This window comes from Ammospiza caudacuta, chromosome 3 (assembly GCF_027887145.1).
Source record: "Ammospiza caudacuta isolate bAmmCau1 chromosome 3, bAmmCau1.pri, whole genome shotgun sequence".
NCBI classification, from domain to species: Eukaryota; Metazoa; Chordata; class Aves; order Passeriformes; family Passerellidae; genus Ammospiza; species Ammospiza caudacuta.
In genome coordinates this window covers 12,926,493-12,950,313 of record NC_080595.1, presented here as the reverse complement: position 1 = coordinate 12,950,313, position 23,821 = coordinate 12,926,493, and the positions used below count along the sequence as shown (strand labels likewise).

At 41.8% G+C, this 23,821-nt stretch overlaps 1 protein-coding gene across 1 annotated transcript in view; it reads left to right on the top strand.

The window, feature by feature from the left end:
- Window positions 1-23,821, top strand: part of ALK (ALK receptor tyrosine kinase) — a 302,903-nt gene that overhangs the window by 219,829 nt on the left and 59,253 nt on the right. Inside the window, exons 7-9 of the mRNA XM_058801239.1 lie at window positions 8,587-8,718; window positions 16,009-16,140; window positions 17,073-17,173. Coding sequence (XP_058657222.1) covers window positions 8,587-8,718; window positions 16,009-16,140; window positions 17,073-17,173 — 365 coding nt within the window. The remainder of the gene's footprint in view (window positions 1-8,586; window positions 8,719-16,008; window positions 16,141-17,072; window positions 17,174-23,821) is intronic.

Sequence of the window (23,821 nt, the reverse complement as noted above, 5' to 3'; positions counted from 1 at the left end):
AATGCCATTGAAGCGTAGCAGGGCCTTGGAGCACAGCCTGGGACACAAGCACACAGGGCTGTGCTGTCCCTGTGTCCCTCTGGACTGGCTTCAGAGCATGGAGATGTTGGTGCATCCAGCTGGAAGAGTCACCTCTGACTCACTGCACCCATGACTTGCTGGTGTTCAGCCATGTGTGGAGATGGGGGGACACCAAGAATTTCCTTCTCCCTCCCCAGAACTAAAAGCTGGGAGCATCCGTGCCCATGGAGTCCCTCCCTGTGGGGAACCTGTTGTGTGCAGCCACTGCTCTCCCTCACAGCAAGAGTTCAGGTGCAATTTCATTTTGCCCATTCTTTGTGGGTTTGAGGTATTGTTGCTCACTTTTCAAACAGAGTGGAAATCAGCTGCTTGATGACAACTTGTTGCTTTCCCACAACTGCAGAAGTTGGCACAGTGGAAAGGGGCACAGCAGGAAACTTACTTCTCCAAGCAAGCTTCTGCTCGTACCTGGAGCAACAATTGCTCTTCCACTGTGGGGCCACTGCTTTGCACAGTGAGGGATTGGCTGTGGTGTGGGGATGAGCCCCTGCCCTCTGCTGAGGGACCCCATGTGCATGCTCAGGGCTGTGCTGATTTGTGATATTCCACCTGCCACCCCCAGCAACCCATCTGTACTAAGGCCAAAAACCTTAATGCTGCTGACAGCTAAAGCAGAGAGACTACTTAAAACACTTACAGAAAGAGAACTGCATTTTAGGAATGAAAAATCTCATTCCTACCTAAAATGCTTAACTGTTTGAATACAGTTAAGTCTCATACCTTATTTTGTGTTTTTCATGACCAGGCATATCAATATACCTCTCCTGTAAACTGGATTGGCAATGCTAAAGGAGAGCTTGCTGAGATGCTGCTATTGCAGGGCTGAGGGAGAGGTTATATCTTACCTGTGTGGAATCAGCTCTTGATGAACTATGAAAATATTCTTCAGTCTCTTCTTTTTCCTTGAATCCGGGCATCTTCAGTCCAAATGGTACAGGAAGCAGCAGGAGTCAGAGAGATTGTGTGGTTTGGGCAATTTACAGGCTCATTTAGGTGATTGAAATTGGTTGACAAGTACCTCAGTTTGATCATCTTTAAAATGTTATTGATGTTTGAGGTCGTCTTGCTGGGCTGCTTTTAAGAACCAAGAATTGAAAAAAAATCAGCTGTGTATAGTGTTGGTTGTGCTTGGAACTGCAGAACTGGAAGAGGCAAAGATAACACTTACTTACTTTAATAATTGAAAATGGATTTGAACTAAGCCTCCTAAGAAGCAAAAGGTGGAAAATTACATGTATTTCCTATCTAATCAACTCTTACAGTTTCCCCAAGAGGCACACATGAGGTTTGGAAGGACAATTTTCATGTCTTTTCTCCAGCAGCCTTATTTTATTTCACATTCATTTCCATGTTTGATGCTGAGGTAGGACCTGTGCTAAATCTGCTCCTGTTGTCTGTAAATAAGCTTAGAGATCTTTACCACCTCATGGTTTTGTCAGCATTCAACTTTCAGTGAGCCAGCAATCAGTCTGCTGGTGTTTCCCGTGGAAAAGATTGTTCCCTGGTAAGAGCTGTTCTCTAAGCCTATTCAGGCCCAGTAAAGTCTGATGGGAATAGCAGAGGCTAATAATAGATATTACACCTTTTTATTTTCCCTCTACAAGGTATGAATTTTGAAAAATCCACAGGAGATCACAGAAAAGTGGTTTTGTTTTTGTGGGGATTTTTGTTTGTTTGTTTTTTCTTTTAACCAGCTGCTTACTGTTACAAATATATGGTATTCACTTGTTTTAGGAGAAACATGAAACCTAGGGGAGAAGTTTTTTGTTGGTGTTTTTTTAATCTCACAAAAATGCAGCAGTACCTAGAAAGATGCAATTGTATCTGAGAGAAAAGATAAACAAACAGCAAATGCAGCCTGATAGTGAAACAAGGGCAAGGAGAAGCAACCAAAAGAAATGAGATTTGGGATTTTAATAAAATTACTCTATCCCACTGGATTATTCTAAGTCAGAATGCTCATATTTATGGATGAAAGCCTTAAAGATCTACTGTGTTTGATGAAATTTAAAAAGGTCCAATGACTGTGTATGCACAGTATATCATACAATATGTATTCTCTGTCTCTTTTGGCCCTTTTCAATTCAGTAGATGCCACAGAATATGTAGGTATCACTGTAGGATGGAAATCACACTTTCATTATGAAGTTCACTGATGCTGTTTACTTGTTTACTATTAATTTTTGGATGTGCAGTTGGAGCTGCTTATTGGCTGGTAACAAAACACCAGAAAAATATGTATGTTACCAGAGCCCTAGCAAAAAAAAGCCAAAAGAAGCAGCTATATTTTGTGCAGGATTTAGTTCTAGGGGGGAAAACATTATCTTGTAATTTACTGCACTTAGCAATTTTGGTGAAGACCCTCAGCCAACTTTCCTAATTGAAAATTGAGAGAGTGTGAAATCCATCTAACTTTCTCTTACCACATTCTTATTTCATTATAGTTTTTAAAGGAAGCTATTTTTCTTTGTAAATTCAGGGAAAATGCATCACATCAACACTATTGTTGGAAAGTCATTCAGTCAAAAGGTAGGAAAAGCAACTAGACCTGGTCGAAAACATTTCTGAGAGAACACAGAAGGCCTGGATAGTCTGAATGCTGCACAACTCTGGAGAGAGTTCTTGCTGCTGAAAATGTGGCAGTGAGCAAGTGCCAGCTCCTCAGGTGTGCTGAGAGCTCTCTTCTGTGTAAGCAATCCTGCTGGCATTAGGCAGTGCTGAAGGAGCAGATGTTTGAAATTTGTGTACTAAACACAGCACCCCTACTTTGAGGCAGCAGAGAGGGAAAGCACATTGGAACTGAGCTGGATGAATTATTGGCATGAGTGTTCCAAGCCAGTAAGTTCCAAACCACTGGTGTTCCAAACCAGTAAGTTCCCTCTTGAGTTTCCTGTCCAACATTTTATTTTTGTCTTAATTCAAGTGTTTTCAAATTTCTGGGGTTTATGACAGCATTACTCATGCATTGAAACCCCTAAAGTCAGTTTTCTAACCTAAAATTGATTTGAATTTTTTGCTCTGTGAAAACTTTGCATATTTTTATTTTCTGGTTAGACACATTTTGAAATGTTGACAATGTCTTTGAGATGAAAATTCTGTCTCTTCATTTTCTCTTCTTGTAGTAGCTCACTGTGGGAATGCTGCCCCCTTAGTCTGCAGGGCAGGGGGTGCTCTCTCAATGGGAATTTATTTGCTGCCCTCTGTCCTGCCTTCATCAAAGGTGTGTTCATTTTACACTGTAAATTATTCAAGCTGCACTGTGAAGACAGAGTAAATAATTTCCTTACAGGTTTTTTTATGCCTGTTATCATAGCATCTCCGTTCCTTACAAACGTTAATGAAATGAACATCACAGAGCTCTTGTGATGAGTTTATTCCCATTTATGTTTAGGAAGTGAAGTAAGAAGATTAAAGGCAGTTTATGTAACTGGAAAAATGGGTGAGCTTTCAGGCATTTACAAACACAGGCTGTTTTTTCTGCCTGTAGCAGGCAGTCTAATAAAAAAGAGAATATTTCCTCCTACAAGTGCATCTTTAGGCAATGATAGTAACAGTAACAATGTTGTTGCAAATATTAAAGACAGGAATTATGAAGTATTGACCAACTTTGACTTCCTGGTGTGAGAAACATGGAATCTAGTCTTTTTTTCCAAAGCATTTTTGAGGACAATGTGTTTTCCAAGTATGTCTCTCACTGGTGTCATTTGCGGCTGCAGCTACTCGGGTTCCTTGCTGATCTGGATACAAGTGTCCTGGGGTGGGTGGCTGGAAAATGAGAGCAGTGTAGCTCGCTGTGAAAGTTGTGATTTATGTGATCTGCCCTGTATCATGTGGAGTTCAATGGCCATTTGCCAAGGATGGCTTTGCTCCCCTCAGACATGAACTTACCTTTCACTTCTCTCACTTTCTTTCCTCCTTTATTTCATAGCTTCCAACTTCTCTAATGGTGAAAGCATGGGCATTAGTGACTTGTATCAATAGCAAATTTACTTTGTCCTGGAATATGGCTATCCTCAGCACAAAGGGAGCCAGCAGCCTTTGAATGTCTGTGCTGCTGGAGAACAGGAGATAAAGAGTGAGGAAGTATGTAGCCATTAGAAATGGCAAGTCATGGAAAAATCAATAATCAGAAACTCCCCCAAATTCTCACTATCCTTTTTTAGCTAGACAGCAGCTCTTCTGTTTTCACAAAACCTTTCAATCTGCCAAGTAATGTTTTTTGTAAATATCTGAGTCAAAGCTTTGAACTCAAGCCAAAGGAGGGGCAGGAGAAATTGAGAAGTTAATGACAAATACTTGTGACAGATACACATCATCAACAAGGTTGTACAATCCCAGATTTTTAGTCACATTTAGTGGAGGTACTAAGATGCAGCACTAGCCCATTGGAAACTATTTTTTAAGAGATGTAATCAAATAGTAGGAAACTTTCTGTTTTGAGAGGTAAACACAGGGTTAGATAAACATGGTGAAATTCCATGGGTAGGTATTTTTTGCTACATATATGCAATTAAAAATGGAAATTTTTCACATTGTGGACATATAGGGTCTTGCCTTGAGAACCACAGAAATAAATTGAACTCTGTACAATGGGACTCCTTAAGGATAGCTCAGAGAGAAACTGCTTGCTGGTAAAATGTGACAAGGCTGTACATTTATCCCAGGTCTTTGGAATTTTTGCAGAGTACGACCATTTTTAAACAGCAACCAAGTACTGTTGTATTAAGCTCTTCTGTTTTAATGTGTCCTCAGCAGGAGTGCTTCACCTGACTGTGTTTGTCCCAAAAGCTTTTGGTAGAATTAAAAATTATGGTCTAAGAAGTTGAATGTAGCATGTGAAGGTATAATTATGTTCAGCTTCATTAAACCCTGCATGATGATTAGGAGCATAGCCAGTTTGCCAGATAAGAGATATTTTTGTGGATGCCTGCAAGAATTTCTTCTCCATCCCACCTGGCTAGGTGTGGTGGCAGGAAGACAAAGTTTCCCCTTTTGCAATGATCAAACACCAGGATCTTTCTGGCCAGGTTCCTCAGAGACAGACTCACCAGAGCTTGCCAGCACACTGTGATTCCTCTGCTGGTCAAGGGACAGGGAAGGAGAGAAGAGGAAACCCAAGTCAGAGAAAATCTGTTGAGAATTGAAATACATCCCCTTGGGTCGCACAGTGCGAGCAGAGAGTTGCTGATCCTGCATAAGCAAAGCCACATGATTTTCCTCTTTCCATCCTGATAGAGGAAATGGAAAGCAAGTCCAAAAGCCTGGGCAGGAAAGATCCCAGGCTGTCATTTGTCTCCAGGCTCTGGTACTGGATTTGCACACTGCCAGGGCTGGACTGTGTTGAGAAGCAGGACCTGTGAGGTACAAAGTCAGCTCTTGTTCCCCAAGGAGTTGTTTCTACTTTTCTACTTTCAATTTAGAGCCTGAAATGCCATTTATTTAATGCTGCTGTTTAAATAATGATTTATAAGCCTCCAAGCCAGCCGTGGTACAGCTTAATTACTGCTGTAATTTATGGATGCCACTGGCTACATAAACACTGCTGTAAATATAAAGGATGTCTCCCACAAATTTTACTCTGATACTTATTTGATACCATTCATTTTCCTTTCCCAACACGTCTTCTGTGTGTGAGTTGAGGCCACTTCAACAATCCAGGTCATTCTGGTTCACTTTGCCAGGAGTAATTGGGTCTGGGAACTGAAAAGATCAAATGTCTGTTTTTCTTGCAAAGTATTTTAATTAAAATTTGAGTTTCCTTGAGCTTGGATGCAAACATCTGCATTAAGTGGCCCATTAAAAGGATTATTTGTATTTGGGCTTTTTTTGGTTATCTATTTGTTTTACTAGTTAATCATCTCCTTTCTCCAATTCATTTTGCCTTTGTGCTCTCAGTAAGCAAGCAAACAAGATGGGAATAAATCATGCACTGTAACAGAGCCCAGCCATTCCCCGGGCTGCAGCTTTGCTATTTGTGTTCTCTAACCTATACAAGGAGCACGTATATATTGGTCTAATGCAAATCTGAGCTAATTCAAGCCCTGTCTCCAAAGAGATGAATGAGCATGTAAATCTGCTGCTTTGTTTTGGAGGAATAGCTCCTGGAATTGCCTGATTCCCAGTTGCAACTGACATATTTCAAATACTACAGTCAGTTGGCTTTGGGAGATTTGTGCCCCTGGGCTGCAACAAAAAACACCTGGGAAGACAAGTAGGTTTTCTTGAATGGCTTGGTTCCATTATAATTAGTGTTAATGCAGTTGTGTGCTTGGAAAAGTAAGTGCCTTTAAAAAGTTATAATTAATTGAGTAAACAGAACAACCCCATTGCCTACAATTACCATTCCTCTGAATCTCTGTGTCTCTCTGCAGCTGCTGAAGTAAAACACGGACATTGCTGAAAAGATTGCAGATAAACTGAGTGGGACATGAAAGCTGGTACTAAACATGGGCTTCAAAACCATCTGTGGACTAATTCAGAGAGACAAGAGTACTTCTGAATTTCAGTAGAACTTAAGGATCTTTTAAAGAGTGTCATGATGTTGCTGACTCATGGAAGTGCTCTCCTAACTTTTCTTTGGGTGGTTCTACCAACAACCGAGTGCTGTTCAGGCTCACTGCATGCCCCTAGGAGAAGGGATCACCTCCTGAGTTACCAGGGTCCCTTCTCACAGCTTTGTAGTGCCCACTTGCACATTTCCTGAGCCCCACGTGTCTGGCTTGTGGCACATGAAGGGCTTTGCGCTCACCTAGGGAAGGCTCTTAGCAGTGTCTCTGAGGGTGTATTTTTTGTAGGAAGTTCAGCAAAGCCAAGGAAGATGCCATCTCTCTGCCTTAAACCCTCACCAAGGAGCCCACAGAAATTGTCAGCAGCCAGCTCCACATTATTTGGGCTATTTTTCCTGCAAAGCTTCTCCTCTGTAGTCATGCCTTGACCCAGACTGGAATACAAGGGCATTGTACAACCTGTATGTGGCAAGCCAGAATTGCTCTAAGGAAGGGAAAACAATCGGCCTGACAATAACACAGAGCACCCTTTTGAGGATCTATCGTCCTTTATTAATAAAGTTTGGCATGTATTCCCCCCACTCCTGAATTATTTGCACCATAAAATAAGCTGGAAGAGAAATAGTGGTTGTTTTCCTACATGGTTCATTAATTTTTAGTTTTGGCAGGCAATATAAATAAAAGTATCAAGTGCATATCTAATTGAATCGCCAGTGATTTCCAACTCCCTGTAGTACCAGAGAACCAGAGAACATGATGTAGCTGCACTGTTGAGTGAGCATGGATGAGTTGGGCAAACAATGGCTCACTCTGCCCAGAGGCTTTGGTTTAATCTGGAGCATTTATCCATTTAATATGAGACAGGGCAGTTATTGCTGCAGTGGGGAATTCACAGATCTCTTTGTTCTGCCAGACTTGTCTTCCAGCAGTGACTGGAGCATGTCTTGGCACATTCAGGAAGGTGTCAGTGAACTGTACCCATACTCAGACTTCTGTGGAAAGAACTCTGGCATTTCTCAAGCTTAGACTCCTCCAAACACACTGACTTCAAGATGTAACTGAATTAATTCCTGCCTCCTTCATGTGTCTGATCTAGAGCATGGACCTCTTTAAAAATAAAAGATTATAAAAAAGGCTTTGTCCCAAGTATCATCTCAAAGGACTTGGGATGAGAGAGTTCCTACAGTAAGGAAAATTATACCTGTCAGGCTACTTGATATCTGACTTCTCAGCTGTCAGGGGAATCAAGTGCCTCCAGAAAAGGATGGTCCTTAGAGAAAATTGCTTGGGATCATTTATGAGTGGATGATATTGACCTCTAATTGTAATGTTTGATGACCTCATTTCATGAGAGCTGTCTCCTTTGCACACTGCTGGGTGTCTTTTGCTGCTTAGCACAGGTAAAATGAGCTGGTGACTTTGTCTCTTGGTGGATATAGGCTGCTGTGGACTTAAGGGAGTGCAGGAGCAGGAGCAGGCATAGAAAAGAAAGAAAAGTACAAGTAGAGATTGAACTGTTTTCTCTCCTGAGGGGAATATGACAACACAATACACCCAAATCAAAGGTAATGCATGCTGCCAAAAGAGCATGATGAAAGTTTGTGCTCTTTCTAAATCCTCTAGCCATGTTTGCTCCTGAGCTAGACAAAGAGGATATCAGCTTTCAGGACTGTCAGTGCAGCAGTAAATTCACACACAATTAAAAACCTATCATGTGTATTGTGTTGTTCTTGATAAGTACCAGAGCAGGATGCAGGATTTAACTCCTCTAGAGGTCAAAGCTGCCTTCCACATTATAGCACCAGAAAGGCCTGGGGAACTGAAATTCTCTATTTTGTGGACTATTTGACATTTTACAAGATTAAATAGGTCCAAAAAAAAATAGCAAGTAAGTATTGAATTGAGAAGATTTCACAAGGTGTTCATCCCTTCAATGTTATGCTATGACCTGCTAGTTGAAAGGAAGACAATTTGTTGGTTTTTTTTTCTTTTTCTCTAGGATCTGCCTCTCTCTCAAAAATGGCTCTGGAGGGTTCCTTCAGCTGCTGGAATGGAACAGTGATCAGGCTGGGGCAGGCGTGTGACTTCATCCAGGACTGTGCTGAGGGAGAAGATGAGGGAGATATGTGCAGTGAGTAAATCCTAACCCCCAGGTTGCACCATCCTTTTCCAGAAGCATTGATTGGTTTGAACTTTAATTTTTGAGACTTCAGCACTAACAGACTCATTTGGTGCTATCAAAAGACCTGTATCCCCACTAGCAGATGCCTTTTCCTGGATGTCTGCCTGGAGTGCACCATTTGATATTTCTGGGCTCACCTGCATCTGTTCTGCAGCAGCTTCTTAACATGCTCTTGGTGCTTCCTCCCTCCCAGTGTCCTGATCAAAATTGCAAAGGAAGCATAGCCTGAATAGCTAGATGCCTCCCTGAATTACGAAATGTATAGTTGGTTAGAGCCTTTAATAAAAATGTAGTGCAGCATGTGGCTGAGGGGGAGAGGAAGGAGAAAATTTCTAAGATGAAAAATGAGTAGAGCCAGTAGCTTGTCTTTGACCAACTCCTGTGTCTTTGTAATTCCTCTGGTTTTCTACCGTCTCTTCAGGAGTCAATAGTCCAATAAGATACAGCAGAAGATAGATAGCAGCCTGGGTTTTCTAAGAACTTGCTGTGCCTGAGTATTTTCAAAAATGTGCTGTGAGATACTTTAGGACCTTCCTTTGACCATCTTGAAGGTGCCTTATCACTTTTTCCATACCTCTGTACATTCTACCTCCAGCATCCTCCCATCTGCCAGCCTGCAAATAGGAGTGGTGGGTTGTCAGCTGTATAGTTGTCTACAGGGCAAATATATCAAGAAAAATAAATATTGAGAGTTTATTGTTCAAAGTGCATATGCCACAGCTGTTCTAGCCTGTGGGCTGTTGCAATAGAACTATGTTGATTTGCTATGTAAAAAACATGTTTGCTGTTTCTAGCAAGAGCTTAACATGAGAGATATACAACTTTTAGCAGATTTCACTTCTGCTAATAAAGAAATAAAGTTACAGACTTTATTGGTGTGAAGAACATTGGTTTGACCTAGGATCATCTAGGAAACTAGTTAAAAGCTTGAAATTACAAGCTTCTCCATCGTTTTAGATATTGTTACAATTTGAAATTATATTCTTTAATGACCCACTCAGTGGACATTAAATTCACAGGAACAGTGTCAGCACTGTGGACTTGCAGCTTCTTAGAAGCAATAATGCTTCATATTAGTAATATTGAAACCTTATTTCCATCTAAAACATTTCAAATAGAACTCTAAAACCCTATAATGGCGTTTCTGTTGTGTTCTGCTCTATAATTTAAAAAAGGTCAAATGCATTTTCGTTCCATTGGAAGGAGAGAAACATTATTTACCCTCAACTGTATTCGCAGGCACAATTTGGTGCCCATGTGCCATAAATGGCTCTGCTTTGTGGGAGTGATCCCAGGGAGAAGAGCAGAGGTCACAAGGAGGAGTTGTACTGATCATGGATGTAAACTAAATACCACATGGGATGGGGCAGGCCTGGAGGAACATGCTGGCCTGTTATTTTCACACCCTGGGTGTACTTGTGGTGGGTCTGCTGTTCATATTCACATATCCCCTTGCTGCCCCCCTTTACCCATGGTGAGCCCAAGCAGCCAATGCCTCTCTGGCATATCTGTCACAGGTCTTGGTTTGGTTGTCTCTCTCCCTCCATTCATCTGTAGCAGTTTCCACAAGGCAACGTGGCACTTGCAGCTGTGCTGGCAAAGGAATGTACTGAGAGTGTCTGTGAGAAAATGTGAAAAGCAGAAAATATTTAGCCAGCTGTTTAGCAGAGCATCACTCCCAGCTTGAGGAGACCACATGGCTTGCATTCACCCATAGGTACTGGAAATGAGAGTTCTTACTTCCAGCCAAAAGGTCCAGAAAGCACTGTCTTCCACTCAAAGAACAAAAAAGCATGGCTAGCCTGAGCAGGAGCCCGGGATATGCCTGCTTATCCACCTACAAGCCTGCTCAGTTCTATGGCTGATCCTTCCGCTTTTGCTTCTTTACAGTGCTGAATATTGTTGGCATAAGGTTTCTTACACAAAACAGAGAAGTGATCTAATGTTTGAGGTGTCAGATATATCCGAGTGGCAGCCTAACACAAAACATATGTCATCTTTCAGCATTTTAGTTGTCATTTTACTCCTGAGCAACATGGATATTTTCATCAGCTTTTTACAAGTGTGGTAAAAAGTGATTCAGATTTATCAAGCAGAGAAAAGGGTTTCCCAAATGGTTCTGCTTAGACAAAAGAGCTGTCAGAAAAAGATGAGCTATGCTCAAAACTGAGGCGAGATGTTTTAAAAATGCCATTATCAAAGGCTTCTATCTTTGAGCTTCAAGGAGGTGTTGGGGTTTTTTTGCCTTTCACATTCTTTCAGCTTTACAGGCTTTACAATAAAACTGATTGGTTTTATTATGATTTTAATTTTTTTTTTACTAATGATTGAATTTTGTTCCTGTCTGAGCTGAAAAAGATCTCTCTACAGCCTGCTGTTTGCTAACATCTCTTTACTTATTAATGGCCAGTGAAACGTCATGGTGCTTGTTCTGCTTTGCAACCAATTAGTCTGTGTAGAAATTGTAAATGCAGAGAGGGATGACCCCTAGAGAAAAGCGTGTTTGAGTCATAATCAGATATCCTTGCAGGAGTAAGAGACAGCTTCAAAGAGGCAGATGAGGGATGAGGGGCTGAGCTGCACGTGTGTGTTGGCTCAGGATCAGACACACTCAGGATCAGACACACAGATCCACCAGCCTGATGGAAGGGCCATGCTAGAAGTCACTCTGCAGAGCATACACTGCACACACATTAATACTCCAGATAGCACTGGTGGTGTGTCTCTGCTGGGAAATTCCTGCCTTTCCAGATGCAGAAACTACACATGGCAGCCACCACGGCAGGCTTTGACTCAAGGTTTCTGCTGAATTCATAAATTGAAAGATAGATTCCTCTATTAATGTACTTTCTTTAATGGTGTAGTAGCTGGAGCTGGATGCCTCTGAAGAGCAACCTTGAGCAAGTCCCTGGTTGATTATACTCAAACAATCTGAATTCCCCAGCCTTCATGTGGCTGTTTGGACCAGTTGTCCCCCATATGAGGCTCTGGGAGCTCTTCCCATTCATCATCGTGTCCCTTGCTTGCCTCCAGGTAGGATGTTTCTTATTTCCAAGGCTGCAGCTTCTGTTAATGAAGTCCTTATCTTCTGTCCTGAACCAGCTCTAGGGTTTTCTCATATTTGACTGAGTGGAAAGTTCAGCATATCTGGTGAAAGTTCAAAGCTTGTGCCTTAAGCTTCAGCAAATTTATCTATTAATGCAAAGCAACAAATTCTATAAGTAGTTTACCAAATCACTCAACATATGGATAGAACTTACTGCGGAAAGCCCCAACAAATTTTGTCTTATTGTAATAATCACATATAATATACTTTCTGTGGTACAGGACAGACACACAAAAACTCATATTATTTACTAACATAGATGGCTGGGGCTCTGTTTTACAGAAAGGGTGAATTTTTTTTCAGCAGTTTTGTACTTCTCTTTTTAATTAACAGTGTCTGGGATTTTGGTTAATCTTTCACTGCAGGGCAGCAAGTCAGAGCAAAAGTTAAAACTTTACTGAAAAAGGCTGCATGTAATTCTGACTAGTCCAAAACTATTTTACTTTCTGTGACAAATTCAGAAAAAAAGATTCATCCTTTGAAAATATTGGCTAGTCAGTCCAAGCATGTTAGGCAAGTAATGGATAATTTCTAAAAATGGTAGCATTTTAAAAAATGGAGGTGCCAGTAGTATATTTATTATCTAGAGACCCAGAACTTCAGGATACAATTAACCCAGGACTGGTTCTTCTGTGAATTTGAACCCATATTTTCTATTTCCATAAAGAGTTTCCAAGCTTGTGGTCTGGAGTTCTGATCTAGTTCAGAAGAAAATGATTACCCAAGTCTCTCCTGAGGTTGCACTTCCCCATTTTATGAATTTTAGCTGGAACAGGAAATAATGTCCTCTTTATCTTTCAAATAAATCTCAAAATCACTTGGTTATAGGATAATTTTCACTCTGCTTCATTGAATATTTAAGGATGTGAAACATCTTAGCAGGTGAAATAACGAAGACAAGTGTCTGGTTCCTGAAAGGAGGGACTCAGCCTGTGGTGGGAGGATGCATGCACACATCAGTCAAAAGGCCAGATGGCACCTAGAACAGGAGCCTTTAAAGTTTGATTTTCTGATAATGTGGATGAGTGACCAAAAAAAACCTTGATAATCAATTTTAAAGTGGCCAGTTTGCTTTCCAGGCAAAAATGTGTGAAGAAATCATGGGATTCATTTTTATCCAGATACAGCCCAGCAGAGTCTTCCTGCAAGCAAAATGATGAAGTAGCAACCTGTTGCCAGGCCATGCTATGCTCTTAGAGTTCCCGTCTTGCATACACTAATCCTGCTGCTTCTTTCTTTATCAAAAGCTGTACTTATAGAAATGAATTCTAACCTCTGGCAGTTTTGAGCTCAGCAAAGCCATCTGCCATTGAAGGATAACTCTGCTGACTGTTGAAAACTATTTTCTCTTTTTATGCTTCATTTCTGGTAAAATTTGGCTGGCCAACTTTGCTAGCATAGAAGAATCATTGAAACAAAGTCATGTTTAGGATTCATGTGATTCTTTAAATCGAGTAACTGTTCTGTTTGGCTTCTGAGATTTCCTCCTAAACTTGGTCAAGGTCCATACATACAGAGTAGTCTTTAATGCTTTTGTTCTTTATAATACCAGTTTGGAATTTCAACCAGGAGCTTAAACTGTAGTATCTGGTTGATTTACACCTAGTCTTGAAGAACTAGATGACTCCATCTGGTTCATCAATTGTTGTTGTTGTTGTTGTTACTAATTCTCTAGCTATTAATGGGCAAAAATCTGGTTAAAGAAAAACAACTTATTTAGATTTTTCTTGAAAGGTATTTAATTCTGAAGGCTTGAAAATACTTGTTTAAGAACAAGTTTAGCATCCAACAGCTTTTCCCTGCTTGCCCACCCACATTAAATGAGAGACTCTTGCATTCTCAGAGTGCTTCAGTTTCACTGGACTGCTCTGTTCTCCATCTCATACCCACAAGTTGTATCTTAATCTTAATAAGGGCTAAATTTCTGAGGTTTCTGTCACTGGTATTAATGTCCAAAATGGCAGGTTTCAGTAGAAGTAATCCCTGCCCCCTAATTTCCATGATTTTCCTATAAGGTCAGAGCAGCTTTCCCTCATCAGTGCAGTGTCTGTGCTAATGTGATTTTCAGTGACAAACACATGAAATGGAGAAGGACAGGTTGGAGAGAAGTGGTACCCAGAGGTCCCTGTGGAGCACCAACACATGGAATCACAGGTGCTGTGCATATTCAAGGTAAGAAAGAGCAGCAAAGAAAATGCATCCAGGGCATGAGACATCTGAAAACTCATAAAACATTAATTTGGGAAAAGGCAATGAAATATTCTGTGAAAGTAATAGCTTTTTATTTATGCCCTTACTTGTTCATCAACAGTGAGCTTTTCCTGGCCTTCAGGCAGGGATTGCTACTTAGATGACTCCTCCTGCTGCTCTGACTTGTTTACATCATGCTAGATAGCAAATGGCCATGACATGAATTCAGTTGGACACCGAGCCAAGCTGTTTCTTTGGGAATTCAGGGCACATTATAATTTGTCATTTTCTCTGTATCTCAGCCTCAGGCTGCGCAATGAAATATAATCAAGTTCCGCAGAGGGGTGAAACGCAGGGAAGTAACTCTCTGCTTAACAACTTCACATTTAAAGACTAGGCTGAATGAATTTAGAGATTTTTGAAAGGAAAAACTTGAAAAAGCCCTAACTTTGGTACAAGTTTTGATTTTTTCATGACAGGTTTAGATGCTTGCCCAAAATATCACTAAAATGTGGTTCTTGCTTCAATGTCAGGTTACAAGTCCAAAACTAGCCCTACTAAAAAGCTACAGATAGAGGATTTGTTTCACTTTCCTCTGACAAGTGAGTTGTGATTCAGGGTCCCAGAAAATCAAATGTTTGTGGTCTAGGTGCTGCAGTTATGGTGTTCCACAGTTGTTTTCTCTGGGTACACCAAGGAACACCTGCATGTGCCAATGACAGTCAATTGCCTTTTGAGGTGTGTGAGTCAAAGCTGGGGCCCTGTGAGCAGGTATTTTATTGATCTGAAATCTCAGCCAGGGGTACTTAAACATTTTGAATAATCTGGGGCTTGAATACTGGTGCCTCATTGTCTGACAGCCTCTCTATAGATATATAATTTCAGAGGGAAAATAAATTAATAATCACAACAAATTATATGTTCAAGAGCCTCTTCTTCTCGTAGAGGAGCTACTGAAATTACTGATATCACTTGACCAGAAGATTCTCTTGCTTTAGAAGGTTGTGGTCTATCCTACTGCTTGTAAGTGAAGAAATTTTAATTCTGATTTTATCAAGCAGCTAAAAGTAAAAAAAAAAAAAAAAATCCTGGATGTGTGTTTGCACATTTCATTTTTATCATTCAATTTTTAACAGATTTCATGTACCATTCTTCTTTCTTGGAGCAAAAGGAGCAATACTTTGCACCCTCGTAAGCACAACTTGCAGCTGAAGGTAGAGAAGTAAAAGGAAGGCATGAGATTACTTCCTACTTTGAATGGGACTACTATTGCTTTAAAACTGACAAATTTCAAGGCAAAAAGCTAATGGAGCTCTATTGTTTGGAGCTGGAATCTAAAATCCTAAGCTAGTGACAGAATGAGCAGGCTTCAAAGCCTGGAAGTATGGATTAAAATAAACTATCCTCTTTCATCTTATGGAAGACACTCACAGGTGAAAAAAGTGAGGCACAAAAGGATTTAGTGCTTTACCTGAGGCCACATCAGTGCTCACAGAGAGAAGAGATCATGTTGCTGAGCTGGGCTGAGTAGAAACCTGAACTGTAAGGGAGGGAATCTTGTAGGGAATTTATCTCTCTCCAAGATGTCCCCCTGTGGGGCTGCAGAAGCGGTGCTTAGGAAAGTCATCTCCAAGGTGTGACCTTGAGTGAGGTGATAGCTGCAGAGCTGAGAGCAAAGGAGCCCCCATGGTGTGTAGTGAGATGTGTCCTCTCTCTGGGGTTTTTCAAGGTGTGTGGGGGTCACTTAGCCACACTCTGTTGTTTCCCTCTGCTCCTCCTTCCCCGTGGTCAGGCACGTGCGCGATTCCACGGGAAAGGGCCGAGGAGCCGGGAGTGCCCTGGGCAAAGCGCGTTGGAACAGTCACTGCAGCTCCCGTGTGAGCCCAGGAGCCTCCTGCTCAGCTCACTGGCTTCTTCTGTCTGTGTGCCTTTCCCTCCTGCAGGAAAGCTTCCCCCTGGCTTTTACTGCTCGTTCGAAGAAGGGGATTGTGGCTGGACACCAGGCTCCCCTGCATCCCATGCTTCTCCATGGCAGATCGGAAACACGGAGCAGAAGCGTTTCCCTTCCATTGAAGGTGTGTGAGAGGAAACAGTGAGTGTAGAGCACAAACAGCAGAGAGCAGAAATGGTACACACATGGTGAGGAGAGGGAATGAAACACGAGGCAAGTTTTCCTGCGCACTTACATATTCAGCCTCCAGTGAAGCAGATCCCAGCTTTCCTCTCTCAAATGCCATCTTTCCACTCTGAGTGCTTTGAGTAAAAGACCATCTTGCTCCCTTTTTGTCTTCGGGGTACAAAGTGGTACCTCAGTCTCCACCACTGACACCAGATACAGATCTTGACCCCTTCTAAAAAACTTCATACCAAGTGTTCATCTGCCTGACCCTCTACCATACTGGTCTGGTTTTTTCTTTCTGATTTTCCTATTTATTTTCTCTATTTTTCTGTACTGCTAGTTTTTTCCCCTGCTCACATTCTAATTTTTCTTGTCTTTGCTTCATGATCCCTTGAGTTGCGCTTTTATGTACAATTACTATGTACTTGGTACTCCTACTTAAATGCCAATATCTAATCCTTCTCATACAAACAGTTGAAGGCTTAAGCTGCTGAGAGAAAACCCAATATTGCCCTTGTTCTTCTTGTTTACAGAAATTATTCAAGCAACAAAGAGCTATAGCTGTATTTTTATTTGGTTTTGGTCAAGATAAATTCTTTTCTTCCAAGTTACTGTCTGTTCATAAAAGATACACTTTATTATTTGCCTTGCAAGGAGGATGGATTTGAAGTCATGGAGCAGCAGTGGGGGGAAGGTGGGCAGGCTCATGTGGTCACTGAGTATGTTAGGTAGGTGAAGCTGCATCCCTAAGAAATGGAAAAAGCCTTCTGTTCTCTGGCATTCCACCATGGTAGGAGGCAGCTAACATAGGCTTGGGGCAGGTTTCACAAATCCTGAAACCCAAAGGTGAGTGCTGCAGTTTGACCTTCTCCCTTCTCTTTCATCCAGGTCGTGCACTCCTCCTTAACGCCAGCAAGGCACCAGCAGTAGCAAAGACTGTCATGACCAGCACAGCATTTCCAGCTCCTTTGAGGAACTCCCCCTGTGAGGCAAGTCATAATGTTTTCTTTTCTTGTGCAATTTACAGAGCTTTTTGTGTAAATTGTTTTTTGTTTGACTCGGGTTTTCAAATATAGGTACTAGGTCCATAGCAAGGCAACTGCTATCTTTGATTTTATTTTCTATAAAATATACTTATTTATGCCCACTGTGCAGGGGAAAGATATGGTTATCTGCTTGAATGCCATAAAATGTGCTTTGAAAAACCTGTCACATCCTGTCCTCATTGCATCACATGATGTATTACAATCTTCATAATTAGGTGTGTGTGCTGTAAGAGTAGGGCAGCCAGTGTTATATAAACACAGAGAGGAAGAATCTTACTGCATGAACAAGCATTATATTTGCAACATCCAAGACAGAATAGGCTTCAGGACTGCCCCTGAGCCATTCAGAAAAGGCAGTACATGTTTTCTCTGGCACAGCCGGGATTTGGGCTGGCAGCTCTTCATGCTGCTGCACTTCAAACCCACCAGTGCTCATGTAGGCCCCATTCATGGGAGTGCTGAAGTTAGCAGCAGCAGAGGGAAATTCATCCAGAATGGAGCCAGGTTCACATTCAAGCAGAAATACTATGGACAGTCACAACATATCAGCTTGAGGAGGTACATCAAGGCTTGCTGACAACCTTGTTCATGCTTGTCATTTCTGAGTTAGGTATATTTAACCCTTAAAGTGCAGGTTCAGAAAGATGACCTGTCTGCATCTTCTTATTCTGTAGCTTCACAGATGGTAGAATCACTGATAAGATTTATTTCTGACTTATGGTGTTGAACCATGCCTAGCGAGTTAAAGCATTTCACATCTTCACAGTCACACATAAATCTCCCATAAGCTTCTGGATCCGGGAACAGAGGGATTTAGGAAAACTGATACTAATGAAGTGCAGCTGTCTGTTGGCTGAGTACTGAACAGACAAAAAAAATCGGTTCCAGTGATCTGAAAATGCAGAAAGGACAAGAAGGGATGTGTTAGAAAGTTCTCTGGAATGAAACTACACAGAAAAAGGTGTTTCTTTGCCTTAAAGTTTGTTTTGGTTCACTTCTGTTGGATATCTCAGTTCATACAGCAAAGTGCCTCTGGTTTTGCTCTCGTGATATATTCATGTTCTCTGTCTTTGAAATATATTCTACCTTGTTTTTCCTCCCATCTGTGACAAAGGCGTAAGCAGGTTCTGAATATTTTAAAACCTTGTTCTGCCATGGACCAGCAAGAGCGAGTGTTTTTCATAATCCACCCGACACAGGAATCACAGTGAATGATTTCCCAATATCTGTGTATTTTTTTTTCCTTGTGTATACAACACTGCAAATAATTAAACTTGCCATGGGGGAGAAGCTGCCATGTATTTCATCTGCTCACATGCCATCCCACCTTCGTCACTCCCCTTGGCACTCCAGAGGCATCCGGACGCATCCAGCGTTGCAGCTGTCGCTAATAAAGAGTGAAGGAGTTTTGGCAAGGGTTTTGTCTCCTGCCTTTTCGTATAGTGTAAAAGCTTCCCTTCTCAGTGGATCCCTGGTGGCTTCAAATTCTATTTTACTGGAACAATCTGTCTGTGCAGAGAATAATTTAATTCCACTTCTCAACACAACAGAAGAGGAGAAAGGAGATATGCCTCCCTATGCACTTATTCCTCCAAATAGGTGCCAACAAACTTCCTAATAGTGAAATTATAGTCAGAAAAGAGGTTGTGAAAATATTGTAATGCTGTCCTGTATTTAGTCACCCTCAACCACTTTGTGATTGAACTGGCTCAAGTTCAGGCACTAAAAGATGAGTTTTCTTTTACCTGTCACTGCTGACTACTTTACCTGGCATGTCACAGCTGGGACAGATTCTCTGGCAGCTGAAATCCCACAGAAAATACTCAAAATTCATGTTGCAAAAGGATCTCAGCAAGGGTTTGTGTGAATTAGACCCATTTATTCTTCCACAATCAGATCCAGCCATAAATCTGCCCTTCCTTATGTATTTGATCCAGCTCTCATGATCCTTTAGATATTTGCTCACTCTCCTGAGAGCAACAAGGAGGTCAGCAAACATCCCCAGTTTGACAATTTTGACTCCCCTCTCTTCTCCCCTGCTACATGGAAGCTCTGGGGCACCTGCTGTTCAATGAAGTTATTATTTCTTCCCCTTACCACCTAATTTTCTTTTATCCAGTCATGTTAGACCAATCACACCCACCACAGCAGAAGCTGACACCCTGCTTTTTAGCCTGAGGTGTTCGTAGGAATTAATTACTTCAGCCTCCCCATGAGGAACATTACCTGCCACAGTGCTGTTTGCCAGGCTGGAGGAGTCTGGGGTTTGGCCAGGGTGTCCATGAAACCAGGACTCAAAGCCGATAAGGAAACAGCCAAGCAGTCCACAGTGGGAACCAGCCACAAGGAGTTTCTAATGCTTCCAGCTTGTTTTTCCTCCCTGAGCCTGGCTGTGTAATCTTACACTGTGGCAGACTGGAAAAGGAGGTGAGGGACCAGCCTGGTGCCAAGACCTTCCCTGCAGAGGTTCTGGGCAGCTGTATGCAGGGTGTTGGTGTTCGCTCTTGGAGACACCACAGCATGGATGAGCTGTCACTGAGGGCAGGGCTGGTGTGGTACTCCATCTCTGTGCTCCCTGCAGCCTGAGCTCAGTCCCCAGGGGCACCCAGGGCTGCCAGCCCTGTCCATGCCCTGCAGGAGGCTCCTTGTCAGCTCAGGAAGGGAAACATCAGCCTCACCCACTCTGCACTGCCCCACATGCATTAAAAAATGGGGAAAGGACAAAAATGCACACAGGAGATACTGTGACAAACACAGCCTGTACTTTCCCAACTTTTGGGATTGGCCCTAATGTGCCTTGCACTTTGTGTATAGCTTTGTATTGTACTTCACTCCTGTTTGTTTTGAGCAGTCTCATATTTTCATTTTCTTTGTTCTTCAGTGCTTTTGGCAGGTCAGAGCAGTCAGTTTGTGATGCTGCCCTTTATTCTTGGTTGAGTTAGTTCTTCTCTTTCCTTTTGTTGTTTTATTAAATCTTGGCTGGAGTATCCTGGCTTCAAAGAATCTCTCCTGCTTGCAGTCCAGACAGCCTTTGTTATCTTTTTCATGTTGCACTTTCAGTAGAGCCCTTTGCTTGTTGACCCCTTTGAGTCTGTGTTTAAAACCCACTCTGTATGGAAGAGGGAGACTGTGGCGCTTCTACTAAATCTTGGGTGAATGCAGGAAGTAGTTCACATAGTCCATGAAGTGATGCTCTATTACCCTGAAGTAGCCAGAGAGGGGAGATGCAACAAAAAACTCAGGAAATGCTTCTGGAACTATACAGTCACAGTAATCAAGAGTGAAAACATTTTAACCCACATGTAAAAGTTCACTGGAAGCAAAGCACGTGTAATTGAGCATAGGGATGCATGTGAAGTGCAAGCAATTAAGCCAAACAGTGGCCTGATTGAAAGGCAGGGTTTTTAGAGCTCAAGCAGTAAAGCATGGCATTATTTGCCCCTTCTGTCACACGGAGATTCCCCTTCTCTGGGTGGGAATCAGCTGGCATGTACAAGGCTGACAGAGGAGCATGGGATGGATAGGCATTTCCTCATTTTGAAGAAGAAATGCATATGCATGTCATTAGAAGCTGTACTGGTGTTTGGGAACCTAGGAAACCACATTGCAATTAAATCCAAGGGAAGTGCTGTCATCTCAGACACCACCCATGGCAAAACTAATTGCTTTGCCACAGCTGATAGCTCCTAGGTGTGCACAGTTTCCAAACTGTCATGGCCACCCACTCCTCAGTGCTTCACAAAGTCAGAGAGCTGGCAGAAGTGTTGCAGGTGCCCAGGGATTACTCACCTTTGTGTGGAAGCTGAAGACTCAGTTCTGACCCCCATTTCCAAGAGAAGAAGGCAATCCCATCTCCCTCAGCCCAGCATTATTGCTGTGCAGGTGCAGTCACATGTGCTGATTTGCTTTTCCTTCCATTTTTTCGTGATGTTCCCTGATGTCTGCATCCTCAGGCCTTAGAGGATGTTGTGGTACCTGTAGATCACAAGGAACATGCCTGTTTCTTCCCAAAGTGTGTGGCTCTCTCTCATAAAGACATGCAAGAGGCTGGTACAGTTGTACCTGCCTGGGCTGTAGTCTTGCATTTCTCCTGCAAGATTTCATTTTGTGGTGGGTTGTTACTGCTGCTTCTGCTTGGAAGTCACTCCAGAAACATGAGCAGATTTTGAGAAAGGCTGTGCTCTGCTCAGCTCGAGGGAATCTGTGACTGAATCTCAGTGCCATGCCTGATAAGTAAAAGCCAAGCTGCAGCTTTGGTGTGGGCTGTCAGAGGGAAGGGAGGAACAGCAGAGCTGCTGTTCCTGCGTGGGGGTGGATTTGAAATTAGCTTGAAATGTTATTGCATGCACCTCCATGGAGTAAGGTGACTCTGCAAGAGGGACTGCTTTGTGATTAGGATCCAGATAGTTTCATTTTGCTGGTAGGCCCTGGGTCAAACATTTTCAAGGGTATAGTTGTGCTGGAAAACAATACAAACAGATTCCTGTTTTGTGCTTTTGGCTGTGTTTAAAATAATGAAAATATTTTTCTGGTGCTATTTTGACATTTCAACTAGCTGTTTCTTGAAAGCTACCATTATATTATGTAAGTTAGTACTAAAATTGGCCAGATTTCTTTAACATCTGAAATTATTTTTGTATGTAAATGTACTCACTCTCAAAAATAAATATAACATGTGGATGTAGAGCAATATAGTTGAAGTTTGCCTTCTCAGCCAGGTTTACAGACGTAAAGATGTTTTCATCCTTTCTGTTTATTAATTCAGTTCTCTTTTCTATGCAGAAGTGTTGCAATTTTTTCAAGGCATGTAAGTCAATAATATAAATCATTCCTTGAGTGCATTCTGAGCCCCATGCTTACACCTGCAGAGTGTGTCTCTTTTTCTCCTCTGCTCCTTGAGCTTCAAATAACTTAGAAGCGTACATGGTAATAACATTGACACTGAAAATTTACGAGCATGAAAAATGCAACATAGATATGCCTCTAGCTCAGCCTTTCATCTGCTTTATTTGACAGAATGTTCTTAGCATACTTTCTTGTTTTAAAATGTTTTTAAAATCTATACAGCTTATTTACTGTTATCTGTCTTCTCTTGCTCCCTTTCCCATGTGGCTTTTGTGTCATTGGATCAGAGGGTCTATAGCATCTGAAATCTCTTGAGTGCTGGTCGTTCCACAATCCCCTGACAGCAAAATTCTGAACACTTTCTCTTTTGTTGTTGCTTTTGTTTTTCTCTTGGTCTGTTTTCTGAAATGAAGTAAGAAATAATGTGAGAATAAATGGATAATCTGTTCATATAAAACATGAGCTTCTCTTGCCTGCCTAGGTATTTTAAAGCTACATAATCAGATCAGATAATTAAAATTCTATCATTTACAAAAGGTTTTTGCTTTCACACCTGAGTCTTCATCTAAAGCAGAAGTGTCTGCAGACTACAAGAGAGTCTTATCATGCATTGTTGTAGATCTGGCCAAAAACCAGGAACAAGACCTTTTGATCCTCTTTATTATTCATAAGAGTCCAAGCCTGAATTGTTGAACAGTGGTAATAGATGTCTTTGCTTGTACTGTTGTATGCAGCCATTTCTCATTTCTAGTAAGAAAAGAATTATCGTCAGTATGATAAACTTCACATGTCAAAGGTAGCTCATATGCATGTACAAAGCTCACTGAGACTTGGCAAAGGGGTCTGCAGCTATTGCCTAATTCTGTGCAAATCATATCCCAACTTGCAGCTTCAGTTTCTGCTCAACAGTGAGATGTTTTCCAAGCTCCTTTAATACCTGAGCTACGTTTACTGGGTCACTGCATTCACAGCTGAAAACAATTTCTACTGTTTCTCTTCCAATGAAGAAGACCCAAGGGAACAGTAATGGTTTTTAGGAGAATAAACGTCTACATTTCAGGAATCCACTGCTCCTTGTCAGGCAAATTTTGAGCAATTCCTTTGAGCAAGCATAATGGAGAGGGTGAACAAAGACCTGGGGGCATCAGAATTAAGTAATGTGCTGTCTCACAAGATGAAAACCTGTGGTCTAGAGTTGAGGTGTTGCTGGCCGGAGAGCCACCAGTGAGATCCAACTACTGCACTTCCTGGGAGGAAAATGCCTGTAGACTCTTCTCTGTTTTCTTAAAAATACTTTACTCTAAGCCCTGTTTGAAGTATGTTTTTCTTTTCCAGTTCCTTTTTTCCCTTGTGTTAGAGATGACCAAGTATCAATTCCTGCCAGGTAGGACCATAATGCTAATAGTCAGCATCACTGCCATGCAGAAAGGGAGGAAAAAGAAAGAGCAGCTCTCCAGAGTGTCACTGCAGAATGTTTTATTTATGCTGCTGCAAGTGTGTGTCATTGGTCCTCGGTCAGGCATCTCAGAGATAGTTTATGCTGGAATGTTTCTAGCCATTAAAGTAGATTCACAGGTGTCAGCAAGTTCAAACTTCACCCAGAAGGTTCTTGGTATTTTATTTCTCTTTTTTTGCATAAGGAAGTAAAATGGAAGGCTCAGTTCTCAGGTGGTCTTGAAATTGTGCAGCTTGTGCTGGAAAATCTACCTTGCTTGCTTTTCTTCACCTGCCAAGCCCTGTTGATAT